A 27,004-nucleotide genomic window follows, 5' to 3' on the forward strand; every position below is an offset into this window, starting at 1 on the left:
GACCCTCAACTTCAGTAGGCTCAAGTTCCCTATATTCTCTTGATTATTCAGATCTGGTACAGATTTCTTTACATTCCATTTCCAATGGATTGAATCTCCAATCAGTCTCCAGTCTCTCTCCAGTCTCCAGGCGTTTTCCGGGGCACCAGGCAATGTGAGGCAAGTAGGCTGAGCCCGGGACTGTCCCGCATAATTCGGAATGTTTGGCCACTGTATCCTAATGCCTACATGCAGATAGCGTAATGGTGTTGCTAGAGTAAGCGCATTCCAAGGCTATTATTGTTCAGGTTCGACTCCCACCGCAGCAGTCTAGCTAGCGTCTAGCAGTCACGATTTTCGTTTATCTTCCAAGGCTAACTCCATAGAAAAAAAGTGATGGATGAAAAATGCCCTTTTACATAACCAAAAAAAGCTCGCTTAATATTTCCAACAGACCTCCTCAGTTAAAATTTAGAAAAAGTCGAGTACTGCAATCAACAGCTTTCATACTGCAAACTTTCATATTTATTGAAAAGACCATTTTGGAAAGTTTTACAGATTTTTTACAGATTAATTTTCATGAATTTGGTTGAAAATTTGCCTGGAGACTTTATTCAAGATGTTGATTGAAATGAAGGGGTGGCACTTTGAATCTGTAATACTTTTTAAAATGGTGAACAGATCCAATCCAAATATGTTGACTGAATTTAAAAAATCAACATATTAAACAAAATTATTTTTTTCGGGGATATTTTTTTAATCGTATATAATGCAAAAAAAAAGATCAATAAAAATTCCGCGGAAAAAAATTAAATTTTGTTTCGTTTCGTAAAATTTTGAATCAAATGGACTTTGATTTAGTTTCGTTTCGAGTTCTCGGAAGTAAGTCGAATCAACAAAAGCACTATATATATTTTTTCGTTTCGTTTCGTCAAGAAAAAATGTGTTATCGCATACCCTTAAAAATAACATTAAACTAAAAATCCTAAATTCAAAAAAAAAATCTAAATAGTTAAAATTTTAAAAATCTAAATATTTAAAATTTTAAAAATCTAAAAATTTTAAGATTTTCAAAATTAAAAACCTTGAAATATTAAAATTTAAAGACATATATTCATCTCATCGCAAAACAAAGAAATACAGCACCAACCTCGTCGCTTCTTTTTGCTATCACGCGTGTTAACCGGTTAAAAAAATTGCAAAATAAGAAACAAACCAAATTTCTTTTCAATGCTTTGTTTTTGATGGGATGGATGTAGGAGCAATGGGATGAAGTGCCGAACCGTTCCCCTATATTTTAAAATTTAAAATTCCACATCTGAAGATCCAAAAAGTGAAAAATTTTGAAATTAAAAAAAAAATTAAAACATGGAGATCCGAATATCTTAAAATCTAACAACAAAATGATCTAATATTTAAACTTTTAAAATCTAAAAAAATAAAAAATTTAAAATTAAAAAATCAAAAAGTTTTGGAATCTAACGATCCTTAAATTTAAAAAAAATCGTGGGATCTTGAAACCGTAAAATATTAAAAATATTGAAATATAATTTTAAGTACAATCCAGGGATTGAATCCTAGAGAGAAAGAACAAGTCTCTCACTTATCATCTCTGTATACATATACGATATGTAGCATACCGCCAGAGACTTTTTTCGCAAGCTGTCATGATAGAGAATTGATTCGGGAGGCTATACCCCATGATAAATTTATTTTAGAAAGCTCCAAATGGGGGGGAGAACTGGCTCTGATGATGCATTTCACCTTGTTTTACACAGTTGTGCAGCAACCAACACGAAAGGAGCGAAAACAAAGCGAGAATCACCATTTTTCTGTGGGGGATGCCTATCCGATTCTGTTTTTTCGCACCTGTATACAAGTTTGATTAATTTGTTATCTTGAATTGTTATGATTCGGAACAGTTTTTGCCTCTCTTTTATCGTTGTTCGTTATCTATTGAGAGCCATTTCTGCAAACCCTGGTACAGTCGCCTCTCTACATCTCGATATTGAAGGGACCATCGAGATAGGGAGAGATCGAGGAATGAAAGGAAATTGAAATGGGTGCCAGATTCAAAAAAGCTCAATGCTATGAAAAACGACAACAAAACAAAATGTCATTGCTTATTGTTGATGTGTTTGTTATTGTCCAAAGATGGTCTAGTAGCCTTAAAAGTTGAACATATCCACTAGACTGGCCCAGATTACTATGGGGAGAAAAAAATGTTTTCGAATTCCACGGGGCACCCCCCAGAATTGTATCTTTGGGTGAGAAAATCAATCTCTGAAAATTTCAGCTCAATCGCTTGTTGCATAAGCTGGCGCATTTGATTTGAAGTTTGTATGGGGATTTCAGCCAAAATGTATAGGAAAATACACCTCCGTCACTCATTCGATCTGGAAATTGGTTCTGATTGCTCGATTGACCTCAGAATTGCAAAAACTACAGTTGGTATGCTACAGAACAATTTTACAGAACATTGCATGATGATTAAATGAACTTTTATATAATTTTCGGCTGAATTATTAGGAGCTGATTTGTGTATTTTTGGGTTTTTTGATCGAATCGCATCAGCCGAAACCCATATAAAAGTTTATTTAATCATCATACAATGTTCTGAGAAATTGTTCTGTAGCATACCAACTGCCGTTTTTGCAATTCTGAGGTCAATCGATCAATCAGAACCAATTTCCAGATCGAATTAGTGACGGAGGTGTATTTTCCTATACATTTTGGCTGAAATCCCCATACAAACTTCAAATCAAATGCGCCAGCTTATGCAACAAGCGATTGAGCTGAAATTTTCAGAGATTGATTTTCTCACCAAAAGACACAATCCTGGGGGGTGCCCCGTGGAATTAGACAACTTTTTGTTTCCTGGGCCAGTCTAATATCCACATAAGGAGAGTGAATCCTGAACAAAATATGATCTGAAGACATCGAGATAGAGAGCCAAAATGTATAAAGATGGAAGGGCTCGAGGAAACCATCGACATATAACATCGAGATGTAGAGAGCCAACTGTATATAAAAACAAAAATTAAAAAAAAGATGTGGAATCAAAAATAGTCGTTTTCCTAAATTTCTAAAATTTAAAATCTTCTGAAATTTTCAATTTTTTTTAAAACAACATACACATTTATTCAAGCCATTTCAAAATGTATTTAAAACCAATGCACAGTGGCTGAATTCGTGTTTTAGTGCGTTTATTTAATAGTACCTTTATTATGAAAAAAAATTTAAAATTAAAAAATTAAAAAGTGTCTCGTGTCTCGTGTCTCGAAGACGCCATTACGATAAATCACATAATAAAGGTACTATCAACTAAACGAACTAAAACAAGATTTTAGCCACTGTGCTGTGGTATTCATGTCACAGTACAAGATGACAAGAAAGTTATTCCCAGGGTTTCTCCGAAGAATACAACAAAACTGTACGAAAACAAGGCATTGTAATACCATCTAAGCACACGGCATACAAAAAACAAGGCAGGCTCAGCACGAAGGTAAGCATGCAGTTTAAATGTAAACATGTGTCGTCACTACTATCTTTGCACAAGCTGAATCGAGACGATGCTTTACGAACTCAGCATGCTTTCTTTTGTACTCTAACACGTGGCGATAAAATATGCGTCACTCTTGAAGTGTCATTTTTCAAACGAGCCTACCTTGCATCAAAGGGCTCTCTGAAAAGTTATTATCATTTGATCATTTGATGACGATTCCAATAGCCAACGCAGCTCGTGTTAGGTTCACGTTGCTAATATTAAAGCTGTGAAACAATATTTCTCTATGACGAACGGTGCACTTTGTTTACTGATCAATATCTCATCATTTCAGCATAGAAAATCTAAAGTTGGGATCATTTGCAATGCCTGACGCAAACTTCTGTCTGTTCTCAGCATTAAAAAATCATGACATGGAGACGCATGATACATTTATTAGTGCTGCCAATTCGCAAAATCGTTAGTTGTTTCGAAAAATAAAAGTTCCACCCGCGACTGCCGCTGGGTGAGTCTCACCGCGATTTTATGGCTGGGTCGCTGAATGCAATATGCCATTTGCGCTTCCATACCAGCGACGGCAACAGTCGCATCGCCAGGAAGATCACTTTGACGCGGTGTGTTACGATGGAAGATCTACCGCACTGTATTCTACTTTAAAATTTTCTTGCTGATACTTATGAGTGATGGTTTTGAGCTTTTTGATTACCCTTCTATTCTTATTTTAGTATTTTAATTAATTTTATATTAAAGTGAATAATAAAAACGCTGAAAGCTTCCGTACAGTTTAAGGACAATCCGCATGAAATCCAAATTTAAAAGTTCTCGCGTCACTCAACACGGAAGCAACTCACAATTGTCATTTTATTATTTTAGCTTTGCTGCGTCGCAGCATGCGTGGAATAATAAGATTGACAGTTGTGCGTTGCTTCCGTATTGAGTGGTGTGCCCTTGAAAACGCGAAAACTTTTAAATTTGGGTTCCGTGAGGATTGTCCTTAAAAGGATTCTTTTGGAAGTGGTGGCATCTCGCCGGTATAAATAGTTTGTTCTGTTTTTTCGTTTATGTAAATTTTTCGAAATAATGCTAGTGCAAAATTATTCTTATTTTGTTTTTAGTATACCTATCGAGAAAGTGAAACGATTGATTTCGTGAACCCTTGAACTGTTCTGGCATTTGTTAGTTCCATTATCCAGAATAGGATTAATTTTGTGAGATTGTATAATTTTTTTTAAAAGACTATTAATCCGACTTATGTCATTGGTATCATAAATCGGTGATTTATTGTAAGTATATGAGACCTCGGACTGGTCGAAATTTGTAACGGTATTTAACAAATTGAATCCAAGAAGAAGTTTTCATATGGAGCGAAACGTTGGATAAAAATTTAATCATCGTTATTTTGATAAAGACTCATTAGCCAATAAACCTAAGAGTTCTTTCTAAAAGCACGTAACGCTGAATTTGATGATTTTGGACCCCAACCCTCCCCTTCGTAACACTTTTTGTATGAAAGGTTTATTTTTTTTGAATGGATCGTAACACTCGGCCTGACCCCAGCGTTACGTAATTTGTGAAAGGCCTTTTACCAAAAATTAAAATAACAGTCGCTCCAGCAAATTTTCAAGCCATGGCAGACTGTTTCAAGAATTTAGCAAGCTATCAATAGATGCATTTTGATCTCTTCAAAAGCTGTGTTTGTTTGTTTGCATTTTTCTTGCAATTTAGAAAACATAATATCATAAAACATACTAACCCCACTTACCATCGGCGGATAGGACAGGTACCGGTCGCTGTTCATATTGTAGTACGACCCGTCCATCGGCGGCCCCGGAGATGGCGCCGCCACGTAATTGTTCTTTCCTATCAGCTGGTCGTCCCGGCTACGCTGTTCGTACACGACGTTGTTGTGCCGCGGGTGAGGTAAAGTTCGCGTGTGAGCTGCAATACAATTCGAAAAGGGAAGTTAGCAGTGCGCAGGACTGGATATTTTCGCTGGCGAGAGGAAGCTCTTAGCCGGGACACACACACTCACCTGCGTTGATATTGTTCGGATAGTGTGGCAGTGTACCGTCCTTCTGATAGCGTGGCGGTGGCATATCCGCGTTCTCCACTAGATAAGTGGAGGCAGCTTTCTTTCGGGTTTCATCCTGAAAGGGAGACCGTAAGTTAGGTTAGTTCGCTTCGTAATAAGCTTTTATTTTAAGCAAAGGGTGATTCTTACCATGTAGTCCGGTTGACTTCCGTCATTCGAGTAGGAGTCGCTCTTCTCCGACACGCTGGACAGCGTTTCGCCTGTAACGGTGTCATTGTATGAGCTTGGGGCGTACATTTCAATGGTGGCGGATTTGCTGTTCTGATTGGATGAATCTGAATTTTTTGGGTTTTCGGAACGACAGAGAATGAAGAAGAGGAAAATATGATATGAGTTTTAATGTACCGCTGAAATTAGAGATGAACATCTGAATAAATGTATGATAAAAGGCCCTGACATGATTTGCTCGCAGCGTCTGTCTTTGAACTCGATTAGCGTTAATTATGTAAGGCCTGGCGATGGGAGGCAGTGCGTTAACCGTGGCTGTTGGGCATGGAGCTAAATTAATTTTCCGGAATAAAGAGCCCCCTAATGGACAGCCGAAACGTGGAGTCGTTATTTAAAGGACAACTTCGTTTCCAGGCCGTAAGTCGTCTCTATTTATGACACGATTAGCACTGCGTCCGCCATAAAATGGAAGAAAATGTGGAAAGCTAAAGTCAGTGCCAGATGCCAGCAACTTATGTGTGCTGTCGTGATCGTGGCTAATCGTAATAGAATGTTTATTTATATGTATCTTAATTAGAATATTGGAACAAAAAAACAAAAACAGAGTTCTAGTAATCGCTTCTAAATGATGTGATGGGATCCCTAGCTCCCACAATTTTTATAGCTTTTAAGGAAAAAATAAAAGAAGCAACAAACAATGGCTAACGTAAACATTTTTCCTATACAAATAAAAAATGTAACTGAAAAACCCCAGATGAATGGAAGGAGAAAACAAATCAAAATTAGCGAAATCATAACACAATTTACCTTTCGCGCGCTTCTTGATTATGAACCATGCCACCAGGCCGGCGTTCACGACCAGCAGACAGAGTCCGGCCAGAGCGATGCAGAAAATGACGAAACTCGGCAGTTCCGCCTTTTCGGCCAGCTCCGATGGCATCGGTTCGGGCCCTGCTGAGTTCATGTTCGTCGTGGACGATTGTGTGAATGTGGGTGTGTGTGTGTCAGTGTGTTTGCATTTGATCCGGCAATTTCCCGTGTCCGTCGAAGGCAAATTGAATGTGGTGGAAATTGTTGTTGTTGTTGTCGTCGTTGTTGAACAGCCCAAACAGTGCCGTTGGACGCCGAAGTAGCGAAACGAAAACATGAAAGTAAATAAAAATAAAAAAATGCAATAAATTAAATTTAAATGAAATGTTGCGGCGGATGCGGAGTGGAGGGGATGGGAATAATGTTGAAGAATGGAATTGTTTTTTAATTCGCTTGTTGGGAAAAGCAGGAAGATGAGTTCCTTGGAATTGGATGTTTGCGATGGGCTGAATATACGATTGGACAGACAATGGCCAATTAACGAAAAATACTTCAGAAAACGATAGAGGTAATTATATTTACAAAATTATGCAGTTTATTGGAATCAATGAATAACCGGCAGTTGAGTGACTAAAGTGTAATCGATTACAAATGAATGGCAATTGTATTGCCAGTTGATGACATTCAATCTGACGACAAAAATCAGAGAAATATTTTTTTTAAAAAGAATGGTTTGTAAAAAGCACAAGACAAAATTGGAAAATCCGCGCAAGTTATGTCGCACGGCGAGTACAAGATTCCCGTCAGTCTCGTTTAAATGGAGGAGACGCTTGGTTGAATACGAATTGATGTTGGTGATGACACATTTAATAAGAAATGTACATTCGCGCATTTTAAGTCAATTGGAATGAAAATCAAGGGAATATACATTTTAAGAATCCATGCTTGACAACTGTATTTCATTGACAGAACTGGGTTTTGCCTGTTGCCGTCTTTGAACGCAGCAAAAACAAGTTTCCTTCTCCATCCGACAATTTCGATTTCTTTGTTGTTTCAAGTGGGCAATAAGGGGTATAAAGTGAGATAAAAAATAAAAAGTGGGAAGCCTCACTAGTGGTAACTGTGAGAAATTGCAGAAAAAAAATTTACATGAAGAATTGAAAATTTTCGACAAAATATTAGGAAATTGCCAAAAAGTAAATAAAGGTGTGATAGACATAAATTTTTTACAAATAATGCAAAACTCCATAAACAATAAGGAATTTTCCACAAACCACAACAAGAATTAGAATTTTTTAAATTAAAAATTGAATTTTCCATAAAAAAATTAAAATCTTCCGCTCAAAATAAAATTCATACAAAATTTCTATTAATGAATCAATATTGGCAATTAACAATTACAAAATATTTCACAATTTTTTTTCAGACTAAATTTAATCAATAAAGAGAAATAAAAAAAATAAGAAAATTTCCATAAAAAATTACAAACAAGCAATAAAATTTCTATGAGCTTCAATCGCTTTTAAAGAAGGGGTCTTCTATGAAAATAAGCTCAGTTTTATTGCTTTTCTGTATTTCTTTATGGAAAGTTCCACATTTTTTATTGCTCTTTATTGAATCCTTCGTGGAAAGTTTTTATTTTTTTGTGGAAATAAAAAATCATTCTGTGGGAAATTTTGTAATTGTTTATTGCTAATATTATTTTATTTATGGAAATTTTGTTTTTTTTTTCCATGGAACATTTTGATTGCTTTAACGAGATTTCTTTTTTTATAATTGCAATTTTTGCTTTAAAAAGTGCTAATTTATTTTTGTTTGACGAAGAGCGAAGAAAAAAAAATTAAGAATTAAGAACAAAACATAAAATATTAAAATGGGAATAGGCAATAATTTGTGGTTTAAAAAAATAAACTAATATAACGAAAAGAAGAATGAAAGCGAGGAGAAAGAATGAAAAATAAAGAACAAGGAACAAGAAAAAGAAAGAAAATAAGAATGAATACGAATATAGAAAGATAATGGACGATGGAACAAATGAAGAAATAAAACGACGTTAAAGAAGATAAAAGAAAACAGAGCGATGGAAGAAGAAAGAAAAAAGAAGTAAAAAGAACGAAATAAGAAGAAAGACGAAAAAAAGATGTTAGAAGAAAGTTAAAAGAAATAAAAATTGGAGAGAAAATTGAAGATAGAAAAAAGGAAGAAGAAAACGGAAGAAACAAAAATATAAATAAAATATTTGTATGCAGGGGTTTTTGAGGTCGGGGAGGCTCTTAGGATGGTTCGAGACCCCTCCCCCTATGGAGGAGGGTGTTCCCATACAAACGAAACTAAAATTTCTGGATAACTAATTTTTTTTTCTTTATTTGAGAGGCTTTCAGCCCTTGGCTGGTTCACCTCAGACAGATATTGGAAAAAAAGGAAAGAGGAGAACCGTGGGGCTCAACCTCATGGTTTCAATTTTTTTACAGATTTGGAATTTTTGTTGGATAACTAATTAATTTTGGGTGAGATGAAGTTCGACAGGTTGGCTTGTACGGCTTGTATAAAAGAAATCAGTATAATTAATAGAGTAACAATAAAAGCAGTAAAAATAGTTCAGAAATAAAAAGTAAAGGAGGATAACAAAGGAGAAAAACATAAAACAGAGAAATAAATCAAGATAGAGAACAAAGGAGAATGAAGAGAGTCCTTTGGCCGAAACCCATTTGGCCGAATGCCACTAGGCCGAACAAACCATTAGGCCGAAACCCATCTGGCTGAAATCCATTTGGCTGAGCGGATTATTCGGCCTAATAGGTCATTTGACCGCATAGGACATTTGGACGCATAGGACATTTGGCCGAATAGGACCCATTTTTTCACAGTGAAAGTGAGAAGTGAGAAATGAGGAGTGAGAAGTGAGACGTCTCAATTCTCACTCCTCATTTCTCACTGCTCACTGTGAAAAGTGAGAAGTGAGGAGTGAGATTCTCACTTCACAGTGAGAAGTGAGAAAGTCGTCTCACTACTCACTTCTCACTTTTCACAGTGAGCAGTTAGGAATGAGAAATGAGTAGTGAGACGTCTCACTTCTCACTGTAAAAAGTAAGAAGCGCGAAGTGAGTAGTGAGAGTTTGTCTGTCTGTCTTGTTCGGCCAAATGTCTTATTCAGTCAAATGTTCTATTCGGCCAAATGACCTATTCGGCCGAATGATTCTGGGGTGATAAAATAGGGAATGTAACATAATCGGAAAAAAATATTTTAATTTTTTTAATTTTATTTGAGAAACATGAATCTAAGCGGGCTTGGTAGTCATATACTGCTTCTGCCTCATACGCAGGAGGTCGTGGGTTCAATCCCAGGTCCGTTCCATTCTCCTACTTTGTATCTTCCTCTATATTTCTCATGTTCTAGCAATCGCTAGAACTGGAAATGGACTTTCATACCGTTTCCATTTTTATTCCTATACCTTCAACTTGAGTATTCTAACAGTAATCTGCTAGAATTGGAAATGGACTATAGAGCTCGTTTCCTACATCCAATTAGAAATTCCATCAGTTACCTTCTCCTATCTATCACATTGGCAGCTCGTTAACCAAGACGGACCTCTGCCTCTCCAACCTAACCCAGAAATTCCAACAAATTCCGCATGAACTCGTGGCAAGTGCAGAGGTATATTCGGCTTGCAGTGGGCGAGCGATTGCATCATCATTTCCTCCCCCTTCCCTACATTGACTTGCATTCTGACGTGGCAGGCGCCAGTATGACCTAACAAATGAGATCACCAGTACTTGTACATTGAAGATGTGTGGTAGTCCCAAGCAAACATCTGTTGGTTCCCTGTGCAAGAACAGCTGATCTGGTCATAATGGAGTAGCAACTACGAGCAGTCAATCAAGCTCAAGCTCAAGCTCAAGCTCAATTTTATTTGAGAAACATGAATCAGTTTCTTTTAGAAGTTAAAATACGTGAACGATACCCGTTATTCCTTGTCAAAAAGGCGTTCGAAATTCTTGACAGGCACTCAGAAAAGATTCATAATAAATCGCAGACAGTGGAAGTTATTTCGTGAAAATCATTGTTGTTTGCGTTATTATTTACGTAAACAAAAAAACGACTAAAATTTCACCTGTCATAAGACGAGTTTAAACAATCCCATTGAATTCCACCACTTAATTGTATCCTGACAGATACGTATTTCGACCTCAACAGTAAGGCCGTCTTCAGTGTCTTGAAGACGGCCTTATTAAGTCAGTTGAGGTCGAAATACGTATCTGTCAGGATACAATTAAGTGGTGGAATTCAATGGGATTGTTTAAACTCGTCTTATGACAGGTGAAAACATTCCACTAAAAAGCTCAAAATAATTTTCTTATGACTAAAATTTTCCATTTTTTTAAAGTGTCAAAATCGGATCAAAAGTGTGATAAAATCGGGGGTAAACAAAATCTGGGAGTGATAAAATCGGATCACTAGAGAAACACTTCACGGACATAATTTCAATTATTTACACCAATTCACATTAATTTCGAAGTATTACATTAATCTGTTGTTAATTTTTCCTGATTTAAATAAAAACAGAAAAGATAATGAAGAAAGAAAAAAATATAAATGAAAGGAAAAAAGTCGAATAAAGGAAGAAAGCAAAAAATTAGGGAAAGAAGATAGAATGAGCGAATGAAAAATAATATAATAAAGAAGAAAAAAAGGAAAAGAAAGAAGAAGATGCACCAGAAAGAAGAAATAATGATTTAGAAAGAAGAAAAAGCAATTTGCCGATTACCGTAAAATTAAAGAAGGACAAGGCAGTTTATCATAAGTTGGTGAGCCGGCTTCTGGCATTAGTTTGATCTCATGTGTATCGGGTTGCGATACCAGGCGTAATTTTTTTTAGTTGACTCTGCTCATCATTCGAGAGTGAACTAATTAAGAAACAGTCCAAGCAATACCCAACCCAAGACCGTTTTGAAAAGGGGTTAAGAAATTTGAAATGAAAAGACAAACCAGCGAAACTTGTAAGACAAGCCGAATCTTTCGAATAAAGATAATTTGAAGAGAATTTTTGTGAAGAACAGAGTCTCGTCGCCAAAGTTTACATTTGGACAAACAAAATAGACAATTGGATGATTTTTGTAGAATTTACGAGTCTAAATTGTTATTAAACACTGGAAGCTGGAAGTTCATAATATTAAGTAAAGTTGCTATTCATTTAGTTCACATCAGTAAATCCATTCTGCAAACATTCAACCTTTTTCGTTGAGGCATTGCCATAATTAATTCCAATTCTTATTAGTCTTGTTGTCTGGTTACGCCAATGGTCACCATCCAGCAACAGAACACAGCGGCTCATAATATTCCACTTCCTCCAAAGCCCAAAAAACAAAATCGATGTTAATGTAACCATTTGTTATGTTGTTTGCCCCATTACGTTCACGCTTTTTGCCTTAGGCCCACTCGGTTGTGATAAACGAACAGAACCATTTTTTTTGCTAATACCAAAACTCTAGCGCTCCTATAGTTTTAATTGGCAGGATCGAAATTGTTACGAGATGAAGTACGTAACCTGTTCAACACCAAGTTCGGTTTTGCGGTTTTTGCTATTCAAAATGAAAATGCTTTGTTTCCTGAGAAATTTCATGCGGCAAATAATGAAAGCCGCGATCATTTTTAATTATCTGCTCGACCGGTTGATTGGTTTGTGTGTTCGCAGGAATAACTTTTTCGTTACAGCAGCAGAGCTAATAATGAATTCACACAAAAAGCTGTTTGAGTCAGGAAAATAGACTGGACCTGAATGGCTTCACGGTTTTGAATCGATTGTTATTTAAAGGTTTTCATTAAAGTTTCTTCTTTACCATTTTTCATATGACCGTGAACTTGTGTTAGCAAGATTCTTGGTCCGACAATCTCAGCAGTGCTAAAACACATTTTACCAATTTTATATATCCAACATAGCAAGTAATCAAAACGGCGATTATTTTTAATTGCTGACCATCCAAGACACATCACTTCGTGTCACATTTTTCCGCTCAATTCAATTTGCTTTATCAAATTTTCCACTTATTGACATTGCACTTCCACTCGATCGCCTTACATTCTCTGCTCATAAAAATGTTTCACTTTGCCGGCAAAAACCGAAACATCATCACCCTGACCCGCACCCCACTTCGGCGAGGACCATTGCATGTGACCTCTGGTCGTTTTTCTTTCGGTCGTTGTGGTCCCCATCCGACCGGGCGGCGAAGGCTGACCAAGTGCGCGGGTGGCGACTTGGCTTGGCTGGACGACAATCAGCAACAGTCGACATCAGCGCAGCAGTATTATTACTATTATTGGCATTCCATATCCCCGGTAGACGGTGGCGCTGCCTCAAGCCCCACGATGGCGGGCGAACCATCCCAGCGACGCCCAAGTACAAGACATTCCGACATTCCGAGCAAAATTTAATTGGAAACTATTTGCCACGTCTCGTCCGACCGTTTTGCCCCCGCTGCTGGCTCCCCTCGCACGCAAAGCCTTGTCGGTACACGAAGTTTATTTCCCGCTCATTTCATCCACTAGTCAACCATTTGGAGCACAAGTAATGGCTTGTTGAAGGCAGTAATTTTTCGCTTTTGTTTAATTTTCCATCCGCTTGTCAGTCGGCCGGGTGGGTGTAACGATGACAGCGAACTTCCGGTCCGGCTGCAGCACAACCCGTTGCACATTATTCAGGGCTGCTTTTTTTGGGTGATGGCAGATTTGTTTAGTTTGCGGGCTGTGAAACACGCTCCGTCGGGTGTCTGATATTGATCATGGGATCAAAAATAGAACTGTGTGCCGGATTTTTTTTAACGGGGTCACCTTTTTCAACCAAAGGTTGTTAGACATTAACAGCAGACAGGACATTTACACAACATCCAGTGGGAAATTTCTGCGTTACGAAAAGTTCCTGTTCACTATGGCGGGAATTGAACGCACATTCCACAGCACTTTCACGTTGTTCGTATGCCGGAAGAACGTTAAGCGAAGATAATATTTAGTTGAGAACCCGAAAGAGGCCGCAGGACCTGAGGGCGCTCAATGTTCAGGGCGACTGGAAGCGATTGGCCCAGGATCGAGTCCACTGGAGAAGGATATTCTATTCGGCGTAGGTTCATCGAAGAGCTGTAGCCTATCAAGTAACAAGTAAGTATCCACAGCACATTACGTGCATACCCGATTTAAGTCTTTAACCGCATGGATACGAATCCCACCATATTTCGAGCGATGGCGTGATAATATCCAGGCTACGTAGATCTGTGCGACGATTTAAAAATTGGTTGACAATTATTTTTGCAATCGGCACGGGCATGGATTGGCGTGAGCTTATTACTCCTCGAAAGATTTCCCACTACTTCGTCCTGCTTTTCTTCCTGAAATTTCCCTGGAAATTGTCCCAGAAACTTCTTCAAAAATTCTCCAGGATTCCTCCAAAGAATCCTAAGGAAATTCGCCAAGGGATTCCTCCAGGAACTTATACGGAAGCTTCCCAAAAAAACTAATTTCCAGACATTTTCATAGGACTTGTTTTGAAAATTGTCCTAGGAGTTCTTCTGGAAATTCAGGAATATATTTATGAATTACCACAGGAGTTTATTCTTCCAGGATTTTTTCATATATTCCCTCACGAACTCATTCAGAAATTGTCTCAGAAATTCATTGGAAAATAGTGATAGCAACTACTCAAAAAATTCCCCAAGAAATTATTTCAGAACTGTCTGAGGAATTCATTCGGACATTTTTCTACTAAATCCTCTCTTCTTCGGGAATTTCCCCAGTTTTACCCCAGGAAATCCTCCGGAAGCTCCCCCTGGTAATTCCTCCAGGAATATCTTTGAAAATTTCTTTCAGAAATTTCTTCGGAAATGATGGAAATTGTCGCAAGAATTAGTCAACAAAATCCCCAGGGAATTCCTCCGGATATTTCTCCGCAAATTCTCCTAGGAACTTCTCGGAAAATTCCCACAAGTACAGGTGTGCGCCGGTCTCAAAATTCAGATTTTTTGTCACCTGCGGCAGCGTGTTACGGCGTGACACATTTTTATTAAGTACGTTTCTCAAAGATTTTTCAGCATTTTTTGCTTTTGCTTTTTTCAGGGTTATGTTAACGGGAGAATCTTTTAAATTTCACGTAAAATTTTTTGAAATTTTTACGAGAAATTTTCCGGAATTTCCACGGAACATTCTCCAGATTTCCAAGGGAGATTGATAACCATGAGAAATCCATTTTTTTTATCGGGATATTAAATGAATCTCTTTGTACAGATCCCATTTGATTTAGACAACATGTTTGGGGTTGCGAAAATCGAATCGTTTTTGTTTTCTCATAATACTTCCCATTTCTTCACTTATTGTGATACTAGAAGCATCATACGAAGAAGCTGTTTACCTCCAGGACGTTCGGCTGAAATTATCGTTGAGCGAAAAAGGTCATCTGGCCGAAAATATTATTTGGTCTAACGAGTCATATGATCAAAAATGTCTGCTAAACGGATAATATGATCAAAAATGTCCACCCGGTTGGCAAAAGACAAAAGAAAAAGTCCAAAAGCAACATCTGGGGGAGCTTCCGAAGAAATTCTAAATGGGATTTTCGCAGGATTTTTGGAACGAGTTCCCGAAGTGATTTCTGGAGGAACTGTCAAATAAATTTCTGGAACAATTTCCGAAATAATTCGAAGAAGTTTATAAAAAAAATGTTGGAGGAACATCCGAATTAACTTCTTTACGAAGTTCCTATAGAAATTCTGAAGGAATTTTCGAAGAAATCCCTGAAAGAAGTTCATAAGCAACACCAAGAGCAAGTTCCTTAAAAATTTCTGAAGGAAGTCGCGATAAATTTGAAAAGATAATTGTAAACGAATTATCTAGAGGTATTTAAAAGAACTCCTGGAAGAATACTATATGGAGTTGCTGGGGAATCAATCAAATACATCATTGTTTCAGTATAATTGTGAAGTCAAGACATTTTTCAAATCGATTGATCGTTTTTTCCGCAAATAATCAATTTTTGTGGGAACTATTCACGGAGGCTTCTAACGGCACCAAGCAGGATCGAACTTTTTTTTATCGACGGGGTATGATGGTAGATGAAGCTTTTTTCAAAGGAATTTCAAACGTAACTTCCAAAAGGATTTCTGTATGAATACCTGAGTCAATTCCTGTAGTTAGTGAATTAATTTTCGAATTTCAGGAGGATTTTTTGAAAGAATTCCTCGAGATATTCCAAAAGGAATTCTTAAAACAATTTTTAATTTAGTTCCTGAAAAAGTAACTCCATGAGGAACTGCTGGAAAAATTCCTAGAAGAATTTCCTCGTAACAACTGAGGAAAAAAAGAAATGCCAGGAGTTTGTCTAAAAGAATTTCCAAATAAATTCCTGGAAGCGTCCTTAAATGAGTTTCCTAAGAAATTCTAGGAGGTATTTCTCTTACAATTTCTGAAGGAGTTTCCGAAAGAGTTCCTTGAAGAATATTCGTAGAAATTGCCGAAGTAATTTCTTGAGGAACATACGGAGGAATTTCGTAAGCAATTCCTGAGGGAAGTTTAAAACCAACATTTGGAAGAATTTATTGAGAATTTAATGAAAAATAAGTTCGTGAAGGAATTTTTGGAAAAAAAGGAGTTGTAGGAATTTCTCAAAAAATTCTCGGAAATTTTTTTGAAGAAACTTTCTAAAGATCTTCCGAAAGGATTCCTGGAGAAATTCCTGAAGCAATCTACGAGGTATTTAACCTCTTTTTTGTGGAATGTTTTCACTGTCATTGTCACTCGACTCAATCGAATGAAGTACGAGACACTGAAGACGGCCTTACAGTTGAGGTCAAAATACGTATCTGTAATGGAATACAACGTGGTTGAATTAAATGGAATTGTACTAAATTCGTCGGAGATAAGTTCATAAGCAACATCTGGGGGAATTTCTGAAGGAATTCGTAAAGGAATTTTTGGAAGGTATTCTCGAAAGAATTTCTGGAGAAATAATCAAATAAAGGTTTTGATCAATTTCCGACAAAATTTGAGAAGGCACCCAATTTTTTTTTTAGGAACTTCTGAAGTAATTCCTTAAGAAATTCTGGAGGAATTGTCATGAAAACTCCTGAAGGAGATTCATCAGCAACTCTGGAGCAAGTTCCATAAGAATTTATGGAAGAAATCACGAAGAAAATTGAAAAGATAATTCTAAATGGAATATCTAGAGGAATTTCCTAAAAAAAACCTGAAAAAGTGTCCCATTGAGTTGCTGGAGAAATTTCCGAATCAAACAATTTATTGTTATAGAATAATTGTCAAGTCAAGAGACAGTTCTAACGGAATTATCGTTTCTCTAGTAAATAACAAGTTTTAGCTACTGACACCAAATTATCAGTTTATCGATAACGCCAAAAAAGCTGGTGCCTGGTGTTGGTAGTACCTTCATCGGGGTGAGAATGGGTCATAGATCTTACCGACAGCCTGGAGGTCGGATAATAAAATCATTGAAAAAGGTCTCATGTAATTTGGTTATCTTGCCCTCAGATACATTTAATCTATTATACAGGCATTCTAAATAGTTGAAACAGTGAAAAATCTTCAAAATCGCTCCAGAAAATGCAAAACTGGAAGAGTAGAAGGAATTATTACCGCACAAGTTATAAATCAAAGCTTCATTTTAAATTCAATCAAATACCACTACGAAGTAGCAAATTAGTCTTTACCAAAATCAGAGCCCCAAGAATCTTAGTCTTTCATAAATACTGTAAGCTTCCGGAAAGATAGAATTCCGAAATCCAGAGAATTGCCTTAAGGATACCAGAAACTAAAAATATGAATTAGCTCAGACCAGCTTCGAACCAATGACGTCGCAAACGAGAGGCCCTAACGATAACCACATGTCTATACACGATTCGTTATGCAACGAGCAAAATGTGTGCGATATATGGTGCTCTTTTTCAATCACACCTTCATTGAAATTTGATTAAATTTCTCCAAGTCCAAATTATAAACAACAATGCCAGTAAACGTCAATAAGAAGAATTTTTCCTGGCAACCCGCGCGTACAGTGCCCTATAATCGTTGTTTGGTATCCATCTGAGCAAGGCTATTCACCAGTGGTGGAAATCTGTGAACCTTGCTCACAAAGCGAGAAGTAGGCACTTGTTTTGCTTTTTTCTTGCCTACCAACTAGAGATGGTCGGGTTTCACATTTTATAAACCCGAGTCCGACCCGAAGCCGATTTAGAAATTCCTTTCAAAGCCGGACCCGACCCGAACCCGGAATGAAAAATCTTATCAAACCCGAAACCGACCTGCAACCGAAAATTTTTGCAGTCGTAAGCCCGTATTCGACCAGAACCCGAATTAATTAATTTATTTGAACCCGAACTAAATTTTGGGCCGATGACTCAAACTAGATATTTTATATTTCTCTTTAAACCCAAAAAGGTGTAAGCCCAAACAACGAACAAGCCTTAAAATTACCAGAAACGAATAAAAAAATATTCATTACTTTATTTCTCAAACTCGTACCCGACCCAGACCCGACATTTTTTCATCTCACAAGCCCGTACCCGATCCGAACCCGACATTTTTCTAACTTTCCAAACCCGAACCCGACCCAGCCCGTCGAGTTCGGGTTTGGGTCGGTTTTCGGGTTTGTAAACCCGAAACCCGACCATCTCTACTACCTACTACTCACAGAGAAAAAAAAACAAAACACGTTCGTGAAGCTTCGCGAGTCATTCGGGTTAATTTGGAAAATGTCATAAAACAACCTTGTAACATGTTTCTCACGGATGTTCGAGGAAAAAAAAATTGTTTATTGTTATTATGTTTATCTCAAGTGAACTTTATTCATTGTATTCGAAGTAACCACAAATACTCGCAACCGTGATTTTTACTCGCGAACAAAATACTGCCCTGCTTTTTGTTTTTTGCTCTGCCCGTACTCGCGAACAAAGCAAGCGCCAGAAAAATGCAGGCAGTATACATAGGTTCGCGCGAGTAAATTCAGGAAATTTCTTCAGGAGTAATTAAATTCTTGTGGAATTTTCTAAATTTTAGAAATTCCTCAAAAATTTTCTTCGAATACTTCTGCAGTGATTCCCTTGAGAAAATTGTTCGGAGAAACCTCTGGAAATATATTTTTTTAATAGTTTCCAAAAGATCCTTCAGAAGCTGCTCCAGGTATTTCTTCGAAATTTCATTTAGTAAAACCATACACAATTCATTAAGATCTTCTTTTCAAAATTGCTGTTGAAGTTCTTTTGGAATTTCTATAAAGAAAAAAAATCCGATGAAATTCTCAAAGGAGTTTTCAAAGAAATTTCTGAAGGCATTAAGGTCAGTTGACGATCAGATCTCGTTAGAAATAGACCGTGTTTTGTTAGATCGGAAGCTATACAAAAAGGCTATGGTTGAAAATTGAAGTGCTTTTGTGCTGTAAAGCAAAATAGGACAAAGACCAAGACAATGATGGAAGGTTTGGTGAAGAACACACTAATGTTCAGGTTCCCTGATGGCGCTGATTCCCAGGGCCAAGTGTTGTTGAAATTGCGCGGTTTGTCAAAGCTTTCGATGCCGACAAGTTCGTTATGGAGAGTGTGTACAAAATCTCGGAAGAACGCTGCATATGCATAAAGTTCATGTTCATGAACAAACGATGAAGCACGCATTGATGCAGAACCAAGAAAGTCACGTGTTTGAATACTCGAATGGTGATAAAGTGGAAGTAAAGATGGCCATCGCGGGTGGTTGCAGTAAGTACATCAGGATTTTCGATCTGCCACCAGAAGTGCCAGATCAGGAGGTTTCGACTGTACTGTCGAAATTCCGAGTAGTTGGCCGGATGGTACGGGAGAAGTTCCCGGCCCAATTGGAACTGGACTTGACGACCGGAGTTCGTGGAATTCATATTGAAATAAAAAAGGATATCCCCACTCTTTTCTTCCTCAACCGACGAGGAAGAGTGTATTACGAAGGAGTTAAAAACAAATGTTTCCTATGCAGAGGAAGGGCATCTCAAGGCGGAGTGTCCTCGGAATACGTCCAACCAGAAGAAGAACCAAACGGCTATTGATAGTGCGTCGCCAATAGCTTCCACAGTGGCTGCGTCAACTTCGGGGCGGAATAGCTACTCATCAATGCTGAAAAGCAAAATGCCAAACCCAAATGCAAATGGTTGTAAAATGACAGTGCTAGTACCCGCTGCAAAACTGTCGACAGAGTGTGACAGGAATAAGGAGGCAGTAAACACTACATGAACGCTCGACTAGAATAGAGGTAACGCAGACGAGCTATCAACTATCAAGTATGGCGAACTTATAGCGCTTAAATGTGGCTACAACTTTGTCTAACAAGAAATTGCTGTAAATATGTAATCTGGGGCGTGGGAGGCAAAATGTCATTCAAATGACATTATGTCAAATGACACGAGACATTTTGGAGAGATTTCACTCTCTAGCCTCAGATGTTATATTTAGAGCAATATACCTTTGGACAAAAGTATAGCACTACTCAAGCGTTATGCGTGCATCTAAAATTTTGAAGTAAATTTGGCTTCCGAAGCAAGTTATGAACAAATTAGTCAAATGACATTTTACAAGCCGGAACCGGAGTCTCTCGCTGGTTTGAGTATGGCAGTTGACGAAACCGGTAGCGCGGCGAAACGACATCATGACAGTTCTTCGACTGAGGATGAAGGATTCAGTCGGGTCACAAGAAGTCGGATGCAAAAAAAAAGATGATGATCCACTGGAAATAATAGCAACTGTGCCAGTTTCTGCTAAGAGCAGCGGTCGTAAGTCCAAAAATTAACTCCTTTGGGTGCGTGAAACGTGTTCATTGGATGCTTTTTCGATGTTCAATAGTCCGAACTAGTTGGATGAAGACAATGGCTGTGAATGGGTTATGAGATTGGAAATTCTATGGTTATATGAAGTGTGAATTGGACGTTTTATGATGACAATGGCTGGGATTTTGTGGATATGATTTAGAATGTGTTATTTTTTTGTGTGTTTTCCCTTGGATTTGAATTTTGATGATGAACATGGCTATGAGTATTGGATGTGCTTTCGGAATCTCGAGAATATGAACAATGAACGTTATAAGGAAAATTGCTTCGATTAATATCAATGCAATAAAGATTAACGTCAAGAAGGCTCTGTTAAAAGCGTTCATCCTAAACAATGATTTCTCGCTTAACTTTTCAAAAGGACCTAAGTAACATTTTTTTCATGAATTAATTTGAATACTCCAATCAATAGCTTTCAGGTTGTTCTGTTGATTGCGCTATTCAAATTAATTCATGAAAAAAATGTTACTTAGGTCCTTTTGAAAAGTTAAGCGAGATTTGGACGTAGTGTTGTTGCAGGTAGTAGCGTTTAATGACTTCTCATTCATACCGTCTCACAAAGCGTTTGTGAATAGGGATGGTGTTAGCTCTGGCACAGCGATATTGATAAGGCAATCAATTGGTACACGTGACTGCTTGAAGTGTCCTTCCGGTAGAATAACATCGATCGTAGCAGACAACATAAATTTCATGAATGTGTATGGACACGCCGGGTCTCAATACAAGGCAGATCGCGATGAATTGTTGAAGATGAAGACTGAAGACCATTAATCATATGGGTAAACCAGCAGTCTTGGATACCGTCATAGGGGGTAATTTTAATTGTATACTTGAAGATGACGACAGTCGAGGGAACTTCAAAAACATCTGCCGAGGGTTGAAAACCTTCACCAGCTTGTTTGAATTGAAAGATGTTGAGCTCAGACTCAAAGGGCAAAAGAAACAGTATACTTTTTTCAGAAACGATTCCGCATCTCGAATTGATCGCTTCTATGCGTCAAGAAATGCTCTAGGTCAAATATTCAATTTTGAAACAAAAGCCATACCGTTCTCAGATCACCATGCAATATGTTTTAGTTATAAAGTAAATTCTGATCATGATCTGATCTGCTTATGACCGGAATTATTGGAAAATAAAAAACCATCTACTTCAAAATGTTGAAATTTCTCAAGAATTTTTAGAAGTTTATAGAAGTTTACGGACTAGGAAAAAATATGTGAATAATTTCGCGGAGTGGTGGAGTTTTGACGTTAAAAACAAGATTAAACAGATTTACAACTCAAAACACTATGATTGCTGTCAACGCAAACGTGTACAAAAATAAGGTTGGTACACAAAACTCAAAGACTTAGAAACGCGACAGGCTAATAACGAAAACGTGCAAGATGAAATGGTCGGGGTTCAGCCAAATCGCACCAAGCGCCAACGAAAAATTACCGATTTTTCTGCTAACAGTTTCGTTTAGTAGTTTTAATTAAACGCAAATCGTTTCGGATATCCCTCAACCCCATAACTGAACATATCCTACTGTAAAAGTATCCTTAAATTGATATGAAACTATTTCCGTTGTCCTTGAACGATCAAAATATCACAAGTCAGTCGAAAAGCCGCTCGGTGCGGTTTGGCTGAACCCCGACCAAATGTTAGAAGTTGAATCGAATATAGTCGAAGCTGAGAACCAGCGGCTTTAATCTATTTGTTCAAATTTGCAACCAAATACTATGTTTGAAGCTGGGAAAATGGGCATATATCGAGTCTCTAGAGTTATCAAAATGCATAACTGCTATAACCGTGTGCAATTGAAAAACAGTAATGGTTTATTATGTGATCCAACAGAAGCCAAACAAAAAGTGTTTGATTATTACAAAAAGTTTTTTGCTGAACATGGAACTGGTGATAATACCTTTTCAATGCTATCTTCTATTCAAAAATCACTATGTGACGAATATAAGGCAGCTCTAATAACTCCGATAAATGAGAAGGAACTTTTCGACATTATCAAAAATAGTGCAACAAAAAAATCCCCTGGACCCGATGAGTCACCCCGTCACCTATGAGTTCTATCCCCAAGTAGCAAAATTAATTTTATGATGCACTTGAAGCACACTTCTAGACTTGTGCCTTAAAACCACATTTAAAGCCAATTGTCCTACAAGCTTGCTTCAAGACAGCTATAAAACCACTATAAGACGAAAGAGGCCCACTCTTGAGAAGGTGTTCAAGACCATGTGAGTGAGCTTATGATGGCATGAAAGATAAGCATAAAACTTTTTTAGGATTACTAAGGAATTTGACAGCATGTGTTTTCGTTATCTAGATCCGCTGATGTTCATACTTGTTTATATTGAATTTTGTCTGAACCAAATCGAACAGTATCTCATAATGATGAAAATTATTATGGATACGTTGATAAATTGAAACTTAATTGCATTATGATCGTGTAATTCCACATGCCACAACCACTTTGTCGATGCTTTTCCGAATAAATGTAACAAATATTGAATGCGCCTATTGAATGGAAAATTATTTTTATTTAAAAAATTGTACATTCCCAAAAAAATAAATTTTGCTCTACTTTTTATTTCGCAGATGTAACAATATTTGTTTTATGCCCCAATCTATGAAATGACTCATGCATGTAAAATTAAAACAAATAATTTTCATCGTTCATATAGAAATGGCTTCCATCAAGAAATTTGACGCAGACGATAATCCGCCATGATTTCAATAGTTTTATCGAAAACCATCATAAGATTGGAATAAAACCACTTTATCTCATACAAAACCTGTTAGGTTTATGCAGGAGCATGATAAATTGAACTAGATTTATCGCAATCTTGACGAAGCTTAGTTTGTCTTGAATAAAACTAACTAGTACTGGTCAAAACTAAGAAGTTTTATTGAAGAGCGTTATAAGTTTGGTGCTTTCATTATAACATGTTGTTTACAATTCCAACGAAAACAAGTCGTTCATTTGGAAAGAGTTCGCCGTTAAATATTAACTAAACTAAATATCTGCACAAAATGCTGAATTAAATGAAAACTCAATAGGGTTACTGCTCCTCGGGTTCATAATACCTATCTATCTATATCAATAACAATCGAGAACAAATAATTAAAGCGCAAAATGTTTTGATTTCCATGTTTGTGATGGTTTGATTGATTGATTGAGATTGAGCCGAAATCATCCGTTTTGCGAATATTGTCATATAATAACATGCAAGTCAACTGAAAAAGAAATGCATATAACTTATTTGTTTACCTGTCAGTTAAACATCTATAGGGTTATTTTTAATCAAAAAGTAAGTGGTTAATACTTTTTTATTAAAAATGAACCAGTTTCGAATAACGAGTAGAGTTGATAGTTCGATAATGATTTTTGGTCGCGATTTTGCAACAATATGTTAAAGATTTCAAAAATCTACTTAACTTGCCAGTATTTGTTGCGTAGCTCAACCGTTCGTTGAAAACTGGAGAAATTCGCTTGTGTATTGTACCCAGTTGGTTATGATTACGAACGCCCAAAAAATCGAGAAAAGGTATTTTAAAGAAAATTGATCGATCATATGAAATCTACCTGGTATTGGAAGATCAAGACAGCTGATGCAGCTGGTGGTAAATTTGATCCGATAGAAAGAAAAAAGCAGATGCTTGCGCAAATGGAGTTTCCATATATGGGATAAATTTACATTATTTTTGTCTTTGATCCACTTGTTTTTAATTTATACACTTGTTTGCGTCCAATTTGACATTATGTTTTGTTTGTTTTGATGTATTCTTCAACAAGAGCACTTTCTCCCACTCAAAACCACTTAGTTTTAAGGAAGTTTTATAATGGCATTTTCAAGATCGTTCTTTCTTAATGAAGAGTACCATAAAACTTTCTCAAAACTATTTGGTTTCAATTGGGATATAGTGCTCTTGCTGCATAATTTATCAAAATAAACAGCTTAAGATGGACCTGGAGCATATCATAAAACTATTATAAGAGAAATTAGCTTTGAGGCAACTTGGACTAGATGAAAACTATCATAAAACTCTACAGTTTATGCGAATCCTTGATAAAACTGCAATAAAACTTGAATAAATCCAAATAGAATTCAAAATGTTACTTGGGTCATGCCCATTTTCTTCTGCTCAAAGAAGATTTGCTTAAATTGTTCAACGGTATTCTATCCGGAACTTTTATTCCAATTGAAAATGTCTCTAGTGGAATTGTTACATTGATTCCAAAGGATGGGGGGCAAACATGACCTGAATAACTACAGACCTATCAGTCTTTTAAACACTGACTACAAACTGTTCAGTAAAACTATTGCGAATCGTATAAAAACATATCTAGGAGACATAATTGAAGAAGGACAAACAGCCGGTAATAAAAATAAGAGTTGCACTAATAACCTCGATGTTATTCGAACTCTTGTAAGTAAAGCACAGCAGTCAAAGAAGTTTAAGTTTGCTCTGCTAACTCTAGATCTCGAGAAAGCTTTTGACACAGTCTGTCATAAACGATTATGGGAAACCTTAAGGAAGTTTCAATTACCTGAACAATTGAGTGAGTGTATTAAACAACTATATAGTAAGGCATTTTCACGAATACTCGTTAACGGCTCTTTAACGCCGTCGTTGAAAATTGGAAGATCGGTTCGACAAGGATGTCCTTCGTCTATGTTACTGTTTATTTTATACATTGAGCCGCTTATCAGACATTTAAGCAGAAAAATTTCAGAAATTTTAATCTCTTATCGTTTTGTCAGAGTTTTGGCTTTTGCAGGCGATCTGACTCTTATAATACGCTCTGATAGTGAGTTTGATGCCATAAAGGAAGTTATTCAGAATTTTTCAATATTTGCGGACATTAAGCTTAATTTCAAAAAATCTGGCTATCTAAGATTCACCAATTGCAAGTTAGGATCTCAGCTCATCACCGAGAAAAAGGAGTTAAAAATACTTGGCGTTTTGATAAGTGTAAATTACAAAGAGATGGTTGAAAATAATTACAAAACCCAGATTAATCCACCTAGCGGTGATGGTGCCTTTCTCGTTCGTTCAAAAGGTTTGGAAAAATCTCAAATAACACCAACATGTGGATTGGTCTTATTTTTCATATTTGTTTATATGCATAAAAAAATTCTCGCCAAACGCAATTTGTTGCAAACAAATCGGATGAGCATAAGAGCAAAAAATGGCATTTTATTTAGTAGTTTTAATATTAGTATTTTCGCCATAAATTTTGACCCAATTGTACGATCCGGCCAAGTTTCTATAGGAAACAATGGGACAAAATTCTGCGTCGAAAGCAATCTGTTGCGAGCGACCTGAGAAGCACACATATTGCACATCAATCACAGTAACTTATATATGACCGGATTCAGCCACAATATGGTTACTGCAACCAGATTTGTTGAAATTGTGTTGCTTGGGGAATAGATGAAGTATAAGTGCTAAGAAAGTGAGCTAGACTTTTTTAACTCTTTTTCACAATAAATAGTAATTTGACCATAACATCTAAGCCCATAGTCCGATCTGGCTAATTTTCAATAAGAAAATATGAGACATTCTGCGTCGAATGCAAATGCGAGCAAATCGGTTGAGGAAAAATGCCTGAAAAATGAGTGACATGTTTTTTAACGATTTTTTTAATAAAAAAATGGTATTATTTTCGATCCCATAGTCCGATATGGCCAATTTTCAATAGGAAACAACGGGACAGGATTCTACGTCGAATGCAACTTGTTGTGAGCAAATCGATTGAGGATAAGTGCCCGGAAAATGAGTGACATTTTTTACGCGATTTTTTCGTATGAATTTGTATTTTGGCCATAACTTCTGATTCCATAGTCCGATCTGGCCAATTTCAAATAGGAAACAATGGGACAGGATTCTGCGTCGAATGCAACTTGTTGTGAGCAAATCGGTTGAGGATAAGTGCCCGGAAAATGAGTGACATTTTTTACGCGATTTTTTCGTATGAATTTGTATTTTGGCCATAACTTCTGATCCCATAGTTCGATCTGGCCAATTTTAGAAAGAAAACAATGAGACAGGATTCTGCATCGAATGCAACTTGTTGCTAGCAAATCGGTTGAGAATAAGTTCCCGAAAAATGAGTGACATTTTATACGCGATTTTTTTCGTATGAATTTGTATTTTGGCCATAACTTCTGATCCCATAGTCCGATCTGACCAATTTCGAATAAAAAATAATGGGACAGGATTCTACGTCGAATGCAACTTGTTGTGAGCAAATCGATTGAGGATAAGTGCCCGGAAAATGAGTGACATTTTTTACGCGATTTTTTCGTATGAATTTGTATTTTGGCCATAACTTCTGATCCCATAGTCCGATCTGACCAATTTCGAATAGAGAACAATGGGACAGGATTCTGCGTCGAATGCAACTTGTTGCGAGCCAATCGGTTGAGAATAAGTGCTCGAAAAATGAGTGACATTTTTTACGCGATTTTTTCGTATGAATTTGTATTTTGGCCATAACTTCTGATTTCATAGTCCGATCTGACCAATTTCAAATAGGAAACAATGGGACAGGATTCTGCGTCGAATGCAACTTGTTGCGAGCAAATCGGTTGAGGATAAGTGCCCAAAAAATGAGT

General features: G+C 37.0%; 1 protein-coding gene across 11 annotated transcripts in view; it reads right to left on the reverse strand.

Annotated features, from left to right (window-relative positions):
• LOC134226251 (nephrin) overlaps window positions 1-27,004 on the reverse strand; it is a 1,334,188-nt gene that overhangs the window by 11,731 nt on the left and 1,295,453 nt on the right. For 4 of the 11 annotated variants that reach the window (XM_062706895.1, XM_062706896.1, XM_062706894.1 and 1 more), the window contains 3 exons: window positions 5,706-5,851; window positions 5,517-5,631; window positions 5,238-5,422 (listed from right to left, as the gene is read on the reverse strand). In XM_062706895.1, coding sequence (XP_062562879.1) covers window positions 5,238-5,422; window positions 5,517-5,631; window positions 5,706-5,851 — 446 coding nt within the window. Of the gene's footprint in view, window positions 1-5,237; window positions 5,423-5,516; window positions 5,632-5,705; window positions 5,852-6,551; window positions 6,699-27,004 lie in introns of all 11 variants that reach the window. The other 7 variants (XM_062706904.1, XM_062706903.1, XM_062706905.1 and 4 more) reach the window with 7 other exon arrangements.

Source organism: Armigeres subalbatus, chromosome 3 (assembly GCF_024139115.2).
Source record: "Armigeres subalbatus isolate Guangzhou_Male chromosome 3, GZ_Asu_2, whole genome shotgun sequence".
NCBI lineage: Eukaryota > Metazoa > Arthropoda > Insecta > Diptera > Culicidae > Armigeres > Armigeres subalbatus.